This window comes from Mesitornis unicolor, unplaced genomic scaffold, assembly GCF_000695765.1.
Source record: "Mesitornis unicolor isolate BGI_N332 unplaced genomic scaffold, ASM69576v1 scaffold40341, whole genome shotgun sequence".
In the NCBI taxonomy this organism is placed as follows: domain Eukaryota; kingdom Metazoa; phylum Chordata; class Aves; order Mesitornithiformes; family Mesitornithidae; genus Mesitornis; species Mesitornis unicolor.
This window is the reverse complement of record NW_010162497.1, coordinates 1-11722: the sequence shown is the minus strand read 5'-3', so window position 1 is coordinate 11722 and position 11722 is coordinate 1. Positions and strand designations below refer to the sequence as shown.

General features: G+C 44.4%; 1 protein-coding gene across 1 annotated transcript; it reads right to left on the bottom strand.

The window, feature by feature from the left end:
• Positions 1-2005: 2005 nt before the first annotated feature.
• LOC104533169 (cystatin-A-like) lies at positions 2006-9923 on the bottom strand. Its single transcript, XM_010193646.1, has 3 exons — positions 9858-9923; positions 4469-4570; positions 2006-2134 (listed from the first exon to the last, which is right to left on the bottom strand). Exons 1-3 carry the CDS (start codon positions 9921-9923, stop codon positions 2006-2008), a joined length of 297 nt encoding a protein of 98 aa, XP_010191948.1.
• Between the last annotated feature and the right edge of the window lie 1799 nt (positions 9924-11722).

Sequence of the window (11722 nt, the reverse complement as noted above, 5' to 3'; positions counted from 1 at the left end):
ACTGCTCTCCTTTCACCTACTGTAATGCAAATGCAAGCAGCTGCAATGACTTCAGTGCAACCCCAATACTGTGGCTGAGTCCTGTTTGTGGGCTTCCTTAGTCTGGGAATTGAAAGGGGAGTGATGCTAGCACTCATGTATGAATGCCAAGGAGCAAGAGGAAAACCAGAATATTTTCTGTGCTGTTTTGCAACTGTGAATATACCTGTAGATTTAAATCATACTGTTTATTTTATTGGTGAAGACTTGAGCTGTAGCAGTTTTGAAAGTAAAAGAAAGAGGAGGATTTTATCTTTTCAAACAAGCATTCCATTGGTAATCGTGCTTATCCTCTTGCAGCCGTAGAATGTAACATCCAGTGGAGTGTGTGAGTTAAAGGGAAAACCAACACAACCAACTTTCTTATTTTTTCAGTCCGAAGGAAAAGTCCTGGAAAGGAACTTAAGCTGGACAAGCATTTCTGTGTTAATAACAATAAATATTTCTCTTGAATTGAGATGGTGTATTTGACTGGTGTTTCACTGTTCTCTTTACTGATTTTCATTATTGGTTGTTATCCTGCTCAGAGTTTTTTCCATGAGTGTTTTTCATATTCCAGATAACCTTATGTTTATTCTACGTTTTAATTATAAATACTTTATTTTAATCTGCTGAGGAACATGAAAGGCAACAAGAAAGGCAGGTATCTCAACACATCAGCAGCAAATGCTAAGGAAAATCTGAGCCCTCTCTGCTTGGTGGAGCAGGGGACCTGGTGTAACTTGCCTTCAGGAGTCTGAGGTCCCTTATAGGAGTGGGAAGATCTGGAGAAAGGAAGAACACCCTCAGCAGAGCTGGATCAGGTAAGTGGGACACTTAAACAAACTGGACTTAGTGCCTTGGCATTTGAGGGGATGCACCCACGGATGCTTAGTGAGCTGGCTGGGGTCATTTCAAGGCCATGCACAATACTCTTTGAAAGGTCATGGGCGTAGGGGGAGGTTTCCAAGGGCTGGAAGGAAGAAAATATCACTCCTATGTTCAAGAAGGGCAAGAAGAAGAATCTGTAGCACTACAGGCTCATCAGTCTGCCCTCAGTCCCTGGAAAGGTGATGGAGCAAATAATCCTGGAAGCCATTTCCAAACACATTTAAGGATGAGGCTGGAGAAATGGGCAGACAGGCATCTTGCAGGTGTCAACAAAGGGACAGGCATAGTCCTGCACCTGGGAAGGAATAACCTGTACAGGCTGGGCCTGTGCGGCTGGAAAGCAGCTCTGCAGAAAAGGACCTTGCAGCAAAGTTGGCCAGTGGTATCCTTGGGCTGCATTAGGAATAGCCTAGCTCAAGGGGACATTTCTTCCGCTCCCTTTCAGCACTGGTGAGAGCACAGCTGCAGTGCTGTCCCCTGTTCTGGGCTCCTCAGCACAAGGTGGACACAGCTGTACCACCAGCAAAGGGACATGAGGACGAATGATTGGAGCCTCTGACTTACAAGGAGAGGCTGAGCAAGCTGGGCTGGGTCAGCCCTGGGGAGACAAGGTAAAGGCCAAGGCAGTAAAGAGCAAGGCTCTTCCCAGAAGTGCTCTCTGCAGTGGAAGGGCAAGAGGCAATAGCCACAAATTGAAATACAAAAATTCCATGTAAATATAGGGAAGAAAACAAACCCACCAACTTTTTTTTAAAATTTATTTAATGCATTTAAAGCAAACCCAAGTACATAGCCTGTTAATGCCTGAAGTATACTCAGGAGGCCCAAGTTCGATCTACAGAGCATGCCTAACTGTTTAGGAAAGAGGACCTGAAATGGGTGTGCTCTGTCTTACCTCTTGGTACCTCAGGTGGCAGAAACAGCCTTGATTAGTATTTCAGAGCCTACGTGAGCTTTAGCCAGGCAGCAGACCTAGACGTGACATGCAGTAGAGGAACAAATAGCTTTCAAAACTTATTTTCTTTTCCTGCATTTGCTGACACAGGCAGAATCCACCTGCGACTTGCCAAGGTGAGGCATCATTCCACATCACCTCTCAGAAGTAGGTCAGAGGATCATCTCTGGTCTTGCCAGTCTGAAAAGCTTCAAGCTTAGGGCCTTGGTTCTCAAAAGGAAGGGCCTGGAACACCTTTAAGTGGACATATTCTTCTTTAGCAGCTTGGACCTAGAAACCAAAACAGCAGGAAAGTAAGGATCATGGGTGAAGCACATTCAATCAAAAGGATGCTCTTACATGTTTGCAAGAATACCTTTGCTCAAGAGCTTAACTTTAGGTCTATCTCCCTTTTTATTCCAACAGCTGTAAACCCAAGTCTGGATAGTAACTGGTGGCAGAAACTGTCTACACCTGTAGAAAACCGTAATGAAAACCTTCAGGCTCATGTGAATGGAAAATGAGTAAGACTGCTTGGGTGTGGAAGCACTAAAAGGGACAACAGGAGAAAGGTTTTGGTGGCATCCTATTTTGGTCACTGAGATCTCAGCACATCAGCTCACAGCTTCTTGGGACACTCAGGGTAGGAGACAAGAGACAATTAATAAATCTGAATGACTCAGGGGTGGGGAAAGGCACAGAGACAGCACCAGCTCCAAGAAGGTACAGAAAGATCTATTCAAAATCACCACATGCTCCTACAAAGAAATGTCAACCCAAAAGCCAGGATCTCTTGTCTGCACAATTACTGCAGACACATCAGTGGCTGAACAGGCAACCTGACATGTCTTGGTGCTTGTGGGAGTGAGTGCGAGTGAAAAATACTTTAAAATAACTTCTAAAACAAACTCACCTTCCTCACCAGAAAATCCTCACATAAAGACTTCTTGCAAAGTTGTGCATGATTTTGCACATCCAGAGCCAAGCACAGCAGGTGCCAAACTCCCAGTGTGTGAGGTATATACTATTAAGGGAAAGTTTAATGTCCTAGGCTCTAAGAGGCCTTTACGTGCTTTCTGGTGGTTGCAACATGGCACTATGTTTGTCTTGGTCTGAATTACATCTCAGCTTTACGTCTCCTGGTGAAATATTAGTGATGTGGAAAATACAGCAGTATAAAAGAACGAATCTCATGACAGAGCTCATTCCAGTTAATGCTAAAATGCATAACTGTTTCCTGTCACTCGCAAGCCTGGGAAAGAAGAGACAAATAATCCATTTTCAGTGTTACAAATGGACTTCTTCCAAGTTTGGTAACATGTCAATCTTCATTTCTGAGCAGTTTGGTCATGAGGCTTTGTGCAGACAGCAGACAAGTCTTTTACATTGCCTCGGTCAGCAATAAGATGGCACTAAGGGAAGAAGTGCAACTGGGTGCGACTTCTGGCTTTACTGCAGCCTTCCTGTAAATTGCTACTCTTCATTACTCCGTACTTTGTCCACAAAGTAAAAGCACATCTCACAGGAGCAAGGGAAGGATAAGCATCATTCATGTAAATGGGACTCAGACTGCCATACGATAGGTTGTCTGTCGGTATGGTACCCTGGTGCTCATAGAGCACAAATAACTGTTCAGAGTTGCTTTAAGGAAGGACCTGAGAAAGAAGAAGGCTTGGCAGTGTCTGTCCTTCCTGGGATCAACTAAATATGAGATGCATGGAGCAAATGCTCATTGTGTGTCTCTGCAGAATTATTACCCTCCAAATCCTACCTGCCAATTTCTTTAATAAAAACATTATGACCCTTGTCAAGGGAGCATATCCTGCCAGGCTTATGTCTTCACACATGTGGGGTTAAGATACAGCAGTCACATGCAATGTTTGCTCTCTTCCAAAAAGCCAGCCTGTCACTAAGCAATGCTTTCTCCACTTGCAAAATACGCCTAGCAATTTCTTAAACGTTACTTCACAGAAAGTCGCTCAAATTCATGGGTAAGGTTTTCTAGGGTAGGATGAATGGCACTATCAGAGGGCTCCAAATTAAGCATTACCCATTTTTCCCCTGCAGCAGAAAGGAGGTTTTGAAAATACAGAAAGAACTAGCAAGCAGGCTGTACCTCTGGAGCACATGACACAAAATCAAGACATCAACGCACACGCTTGCATGCAAAACTAGACAGCAGAGCACAAGACGCATTAAATAAAAAATTAACTCTCCATCAGATCCTCAGGCTGGCTTCAGATTCATCATCATAAACACAAATGGAGGACACAGAGGCAACAGGAAAGCTACTTTGCCTTGAAAGGCAACAGGAGAGCAGAGTTATGACTGGTTTAAATAACTGGAGCTGATAAGACAATCTATAGTCTTTGAGTGAGACGATCCTAAGAAAGTAATCATTCACATCTGAAGAAGCACAGTGCATTTTTTTATAAGTTTTGACATTCCTGTTCTACTGTAGTGCCAAACAGGATTTTTATAAGCATCTGGAGATAGCTCCTGACTCTTATTAGTCACAGCAGATGCTTTTCCACTACATTTGCTTCTCTTTCTTGCTATAAGCCACTATGCAAGTCACCTATATTGTTTAACTAAAAAGCACTTCCTCCTATAATACATACAAACCTTAATAAGGTAGTTAGTCCCAGCAACTACCTGGGTCCTATACAGTAGAGCCTGAAATACATCACAGATCTTGTTTACCTTCATTTCAAATTGAGGCTTCACCTATAAAAAGAAAGGGGAAAATGGTTAGCAGGTTCATATTTAGGCTTTTCTTTCACTTCTGCCTCTCCATTTTTCATCCTTTCAGGCATACACCTTTAATGAAATAAACCTAGAACCTACAAAATAATTCAAGTTACACCAACACCTCCAGCCCTCTTTCCTAGCATTGCCTCCAGCAAGCTTTAAAATCCTGTTAGTTCAACTTCCTAGTTGATTTCCACCCTACCAAAAGCTGCCCAGCTAAACTGCGTCCTCCTCAGTATAGGGAAATTCCTCCCTGATGCCCTTTTAACTCTTTGTCAAATGAGCCAGGTACCAAGCCATGCTCCCTAGCAGGATACACCCCATGTCAACCATGGGGTACAAGACAGCGCCCTTCACCTGGAGCACCTGCACTCATGCCAGTCAGCCTGAGAGGCCACAGACCCCTGTCATGTTTCACGGCCTCAGAGGTGCGCTCGATCTGTTTAGCGTTTTTCTTTGAGGACTTGCAATAGACAGGGTTATTGGAGAGTATTGAGACAACCATCTGATCCAGTAGTTCCTGAAGGTTATTCTAGTGCTGGTGGAAGCCCTGCAGCTAAAGCTGTAATTTAAACTAAATTTGTCCTTAGTCATCTGTAACATACAAACAACTGTAATAGTTACAGTGGTCCAGGACTAAACTATGCACTTCCATTCCCCAAACTGGAAGTACAACCCTTAGGTTGTGAGCCAGAAATCGCCCCCAGACCTGCGTAATCATCAGTCCTTCACTATGTAGCAGCTGCACGTAAAGTAGCTCCAGAAAAAACAATGTTCTGTGCTGACAGCATTCACACTCACAGTTCAGTTCGCTGTGTTTATGCACATCGTGGTTCATACAGTTGTTCTGACACCTGATGACTCCTCCCCACCCAGCAGGGGGAATTGGGAAAAGGAAAGGAGGCTCGTGGGTTGAAATACAAACAGATTTAATAAAACAATAATAATAAAACCCAGTATTAATAGCAATATTAATATAAAGTACACAGAGTTATACTCAGCCCATATAGTGGGGGAGTAGGCCTCAGGGGTAGGATGGCAGATGAAGGTCCTCCTGGAATGAGAGCCATCAAGGAAGAGCCATTCCCAGCAAACTCCTCTATTTATCACTGTAATATGACCATAAACGTATACTATCACTATAAACGTGACCTTTATGGTACGGAATCATTTTCATTGGCCAGCCTGATGTCAGCCTGGGGTCAACTACCCTGGGTTTCCGCTTCCTCCAGCCCCTGCACCTGTTTATCTCAAGACCACTGAAGAGCTTGATCATGACATACCAGTGCTGGCCCAAAACTGTAACAAAGTGTCTTACCACTTGGTTTTCTTGAAATAAAGTACCACAGACCCTGGAGAAAAGCAGCATTCCTCAACAGAAAACTGTCTCTCAAATTCTGTCCCAGTAAACCAGGACAGCACAATATCCAGTTTAAGCCCTGTGCATCTTAAAATATGCACAGTTCAGACAACTACAGCCTCTTCACATATATTTAAATTTTTCTTTTTTTTAAAAGTGTAACATTTTTTTCCTGAAACACAAAGTGTAGGGCAGATTTTAAGTTCAGCAGCATTTGCAGTGGTACTGTCCTTTCAGAGATGAAATGTTTGTATAATTCCTAGGCTGAGAGGGTAGGGAGCAGTGGAAGTCTGGCCACATGTGTCTGGTGTCTGAAGCATCATGATTTATGTTCCAGTGAATGTTTTACCATAGTCATTGGCATCTGATGACACAAACTCCATACAGAAAAGTGACCGTGGGGAACGTAACCTGAAAACTTACTTTTGTCATCTAGAAAGCACAAACAATGTTTTACAGGCCGGGTAACAGCCTTTCCTCCGCACATCACGCCCATGCCCGTGCCCCAACGCAGGGCAGAGGCATCCAGAAGCCAGGCAGAGGAGCACAGCATCACTTGCAGCCTGCTCAGGCAGCCCCCAGGAGAGCCCGGCAGCACTCCTCACCACCGCCTGGTTTTGCAGAAGTGCACAGAATTAATCGGCTTTCTCAGCACATCCACCTGCAGCTGGCTGCCACTCCCATGGCATTCCTTCCTAGCAGGCAGGTCCTGGAAAGCACCTTGCTCAACAGCCACATCAACTATCTCTAGACAGCCAGGAATTATCCGACCCCATCATGTTCAGGTTCCTCATGATCTCGTACTCTGCTCTTCTTCTGAGCAGCGTCCACAGGGTTTCTATTCCCAGGAACCAACAGCTGTACTTTCAACTTGGGAGCTGCTAATGCTAGCAAACCAGGGAAACTTCAATTTCCAACCCATTCCAGCTGGCTGGGTCTGGGGTTCTAGGATGCTCCCACGGGGCAATTTTTGGTACATATTATTCCTATATATTATAAACAAAGCCAATTCTCTTCAGTTTTATGATCTCTCCCAACCTCTGACTGCTACGTCTCCCATTTGTCATTTACGGGCAGAGTCTTCAGTAAAATCCGGCAGGCAGACAGCTCCTGAATCCTCAGATGAAAAAAACAACATTCTGACTAAGCTCTTCTCTAACAGCTCCCTAAACCCAAAACATCCCTCAGTTTTAGGCAACATCTGTAAAACAAAGGAGACAGAATGAACAGCATTCCCAGCTCACTAAGGATGACTACAGGCAAGGCCCCGGTGTAAGTATATAATTATGTAATCCCAGCAGCAGGGAAATCTTGGGCATCCCAAGGTCTGCAGATGCTCTTCACAACTTCGCTCAAACCATAAGAATTCCTTCTCTGCTCAGCGTGAGCTTTTTCAAAGGAAAAGGACCAGGGAGAGTTCTCTCACCCACACTCAGCACAAAGCAAAAATTTCACCTTGCAGAAAATAAAAGCAAAGAATAATTTTTAGTTTTTTTTATTTTCCTAAAGTTACTGAGAATGAAAGAATGCCAAAACTAAGATCTGTCCTCCTTGGGAATCAAACAGAAAATCTGTTCATCTGCATTTCAGATCCCATATTTGCCGTGTACTTTGTAAGCATTAGCACAGCCTGCAACGAGCAGTCACATTTTTAAGTGCGTGTTCCCCACTGACAGTTAAGCACTGCGATTTCATCTCTGATACACACTGCAGAAGAGAAGAATCTTTTGGTCACCCATAACACAGCCTACCACTAAAAACATAGCTCGGTATCTGGCATGCTACACTGTCCTAGGAGTGTTCAAAGGAGGCCCTTAAGGTATTTCACAGATTCATTAGTCAAATTTCGCAGCCCCCAGCTGGCAGGAGAAATTGCCCTCCCTGTCTTAGGCGAGCAAACAAGAACTGCAAATACAAAAAGGTGCCACATGTCCTTGTCTAGGACCTCTTCTCTGTTGGTAAAAGGGAATTTGTGATCTCGGCAAGTTCTGCTCCTTCAACCACTTGTGCCAGCATAGGAGGAACAGCAATACTGCTCCTGAGTAATGCCATAGGTGCCCCCCCAAACAATTTTAGATAATCTTTTTCTCTTTCTGTTCTGCAGCAAATTCTTTCCCCTTTGACTAACCTGTTATCCATACTCCAGCCCTTCCCCTTGTACACATGCCAAACTCTGGTAACCCCAGTTGTGACTAACCAATACAGCCCCACAATGGAAGAAGGCTCAGAGGAGCGGGGCAAGGGTGAAACTCAGAAGGTAATGCAGGGTATGACTGACCACAGCTTTTGCAAAGGAGCCCACTTTGTCTCAACACAGAGGGGACCAGAGAGTGTTTGTTTTAGACAAGCAGCTGTCAGTTGAGTGGATCAACCGGCGGTGTAACTTCTGAGTTCAAGAGAAGAATGTGAACGTCTCCCTGAGTCAGCCAGTCCAGCATGGTGGCAGTCAATACACAGCTCTGCCCAACACAGAACACAAAAACTAAACAACAAACGAAAGAATTTCAAAGAAAACAGCAGGTTTGAGCTGGCTTCAACCCACATACTGGTAACTGAGGATGCTCGGTGTCATGACAGTGACCATAGCGGTCACATTGGTACTGTGATTGAACTGTGTATTGCACAGTTGCAATTGTAGCAATTTATTTTGCTAAGAGTAACTTACATCTGTACTGTGTTACCAGTATACTTGTCTCACCATGCTAAATCAGAAATCTCATATAACATCAAATATCTTCAAATGAGTCTGATATTAAACATTATAGTCTCCACGTGAGGAATATCTAAAAGAACCTGGTCAGAGAGTACACAGCCTATTTAGAGCTCTCCTGGTGGCTCTGCCCCTCTGCATGCACCGCCCAGCTCACCTCACCTGTCTGGTTTCATCGTTGCCTGGTCTAAGCCTGCAAGCTTGCAGGAGATGTGGATTGGTACTGCTGCAAACTCTGTCCTCCATGGCACTGGAAGGGAGAGAGCTGGGAGCCCTGCACACACAGGAGTGTGCAGCAGTATTGGCCAACATGTCCAGTCCTGCAACTTCCTCTTTTTGTTTCCTCAAGGAAGGTGTAAGTTATGCTTTGTGCAGTTGCCAAAGGGGGAAGAGCTCACTGGGAGGGTGAAGGGGATTGGTGGTGTGGATGAGAACACGGGAGACAGAAAAGGAATTTTCCCATGTCATGTTGTCCCCTCCCCGCTCCTCAGGATGCACTTTACACCCTTTGAAGAGCTGTTGCACTGCAGGGCATTAGAGGATCTGCGGAAGTGTTGTTCACACAGCTGCTTCCAGGACAGGACCACTGCCTGTGACCAACCACCATGGCAAGTGGACTCGCCCTGCCTGCCTTGTGACCAGGTCCTGTTGGCTCACCCGCAGCCCCTGCATCACAGCTGTGACTCTAGAAAACACCAGATGCCAGCAGAGAACATGCCATTTATCCACAGTCTTGTTCTGTATATATCTTTTTTTTTAGTGCACACTACCACATGGTTTGTCTGGTCCATGTCCTTCAGTAAGGAACTGATTCTACCAGGTATAATCTTTTCTCTTCAAATACACCACCTTTAAATTTCAAACAAGCCACCTCAGTCCTGGCATAGTAGAGTTGGACTTCAAACCACGTGCAAACATTAACTGCAGGTAGCCAGCACTATGCCAGGCTATGGACAAGGATGAGCCAGAGAAGTGGTTTGTCTCAGCTTTACCAGTGCACTGCCTGTGCAGAATACTGAGAAATGCTGAGAAAATACTTGCTGGCAATCAAGGGAATTCCCACATCCAGCACCAGCTTCTTCAGTTCAAATACCAGCTCAGTATCACCCCCCTGGTCTCCCAGCCTTTGCATAAGCTCCAAGACTCAGCCCTTTGCACACAGGGATTTCATCTTTAGGTAGGTTGCCACTCACCTCATCAGTAATATGCTGGACTTCTGGAGTAGCAGGTTTGGTCTCTGAAAAACCTCCAGTCATCATAGTGGCAGGCAACTTCTCCGAAACGACGGGTGGCTCTGAAGAAGAAAGCTCAGTGCAGTCTGAGCAGAGTCACCAGGCATCTCGTATATATACACATACATGTGTCATGGTATCGTGTGATTTGTAACATATGGACCCTACCATTAGTGAACTGGAGGAGGAGAGAAATAGGGAAAACAAGGGGGAAAAGCAACGTAAGGCACTGGTAATATTAATAATAAATGTAAAAAGCATTTTAAAATCTTAAGTGTATATAGTCTCCACGTCAATAATAAAAGCAAACAACAGCTTCCAGCCACCCACATCTTAAGATGTTGGTTTGGCCTGAAACTAGAACCTCTTGCCTCTCCACCCATGTGCAGATGAGCAGTCTTGCACTAAGGAAATGGATTGAAGTCACACCCAGTATTTCCCAACACCGCTGAAGATCAGAAGCAAGAACACAGTAATTTCCTTTGTGCAGGTCCTGTACAACTTGAAATTGTGTTATCTCAATATCATTCCAAGCGGGAAACAGAAGCAGATTGCACTTTATTTAAAGTGACTTTACTTCCATCTGCCTGACCCAGGAAGTTGCCAAGGAAAACACAAGAACAGGGGAAAATTAAATCCTAGGTTCAGGAAAGTCAATTATTTCTGCTTCTTTCCTATCAAACCTATAGCTGCACATCATAATAACAACTGACTGAATACACAGCATCTTTTATATTTTTATTGCAACTCTAGTGCCAATTTCCCAGAAGACAAAGTACGATCCCTCTCGCTACAGTAGTTGTATGTGCACAACAGCTGTTCTGACTTCAAGGTACTTATATTTCACATGCTGCTGAAATACACAACATGCAGAATACACAGTCAGCAGTCTCCATTCTGCAGTCACAGACACGTGACAGTCATATTCATGACCATATGCGAATGTACAAAACTCAAAAACACATGGAACATACTAAGGAAAAGCTAGCGATGGTTAGCAGCCCTACCTGGAAAGGGAGAGCTAACACTTCAAGAGCACAGAAAAACTGCTTCCCTGTGGTATTCAGCCATCCCCCTCTCCAGCAAACGGGAGGAATGTTGCTCCAGAGCTAAGACCAGAGAAGCAGCAATGGACAAGAGAATTTTTAGTCCCTAGGGGTGGGTACATGGGAGAGGGTAAAGTGAAAATATGTGCTACACACAGGCAATGGGATTTCTGCTGGAATCAGCATCGGGAATTCAGTAGAAACAAGCCTGTTCATGGCCACAGCAACAGTGACCACGCAGCACAGACCTATCGATGTCCTGAACTGCCTACTGACACTCCTCACAGATGACAACTGATGCAACAGACAGTAAACAAGCACTTCATATCTAACTTCAAGGCATGTTCTTGGTACAAACAACGTGATATTGAGAAACTGGGGCTGTAAAGACCCTAAACGCAACAGTATTCAGATAAGGGAGTTGAAGAATTTCCCAACCTTGGGAAGCAGCATTATGGGAATGCATGAAAGGCTTCTGAGGAAAAACAGTTGTCTTGAGACAACATCTTTCTGAACAAAGACAAAAATGTTCCCAGTTCTTGGGAATAAAGGGAGGTGTAAAACCTGGAAGTGTGCCATTTACTCCAAATTCACCACTCCAGATGAGGAGCTCCTCACAGCCCAGTTCATGGGGTTAATGACAATTCAAGCTGATGAGCTCAAACGCCTTCTTTTGCACTAGACTCTGCTGATTCACTCAGGTGCTGATCATCTTCCATCATGTTGCTGCCACGCATCTTATCCACACAGCTTCTCTATTTTCATAATGGTTTTTACTTT

What these genes read in the sequence shown, in the direction of transcription:
- LOC104533169 (XM_010193646.1), bottom strand. Translation starts at nt 9,923, where the DNA reads ATGATGACTGGAGGTTTTTCAGAGACCAAACCTGCTACTCCAGAAGTC. An exon ending in TCCAGCATATTACTGATGAG is followed by an intron (nt 4,571 to 9,857) that starts GTGAGTGGCAAC and finishes TTCTTTTTATAG; the next exon opens with GTGAAGCCTCAATTTGAAAT. An exon ending in GGACTAACTACCTTATTAAG is followed by an intron (nt 2,135 to 4,468) that starts GTTTGTATGTAT and finishes TTTGGTTTCTAG; the next exon opens with GTCCAAGCTGCTAAAGAAGA.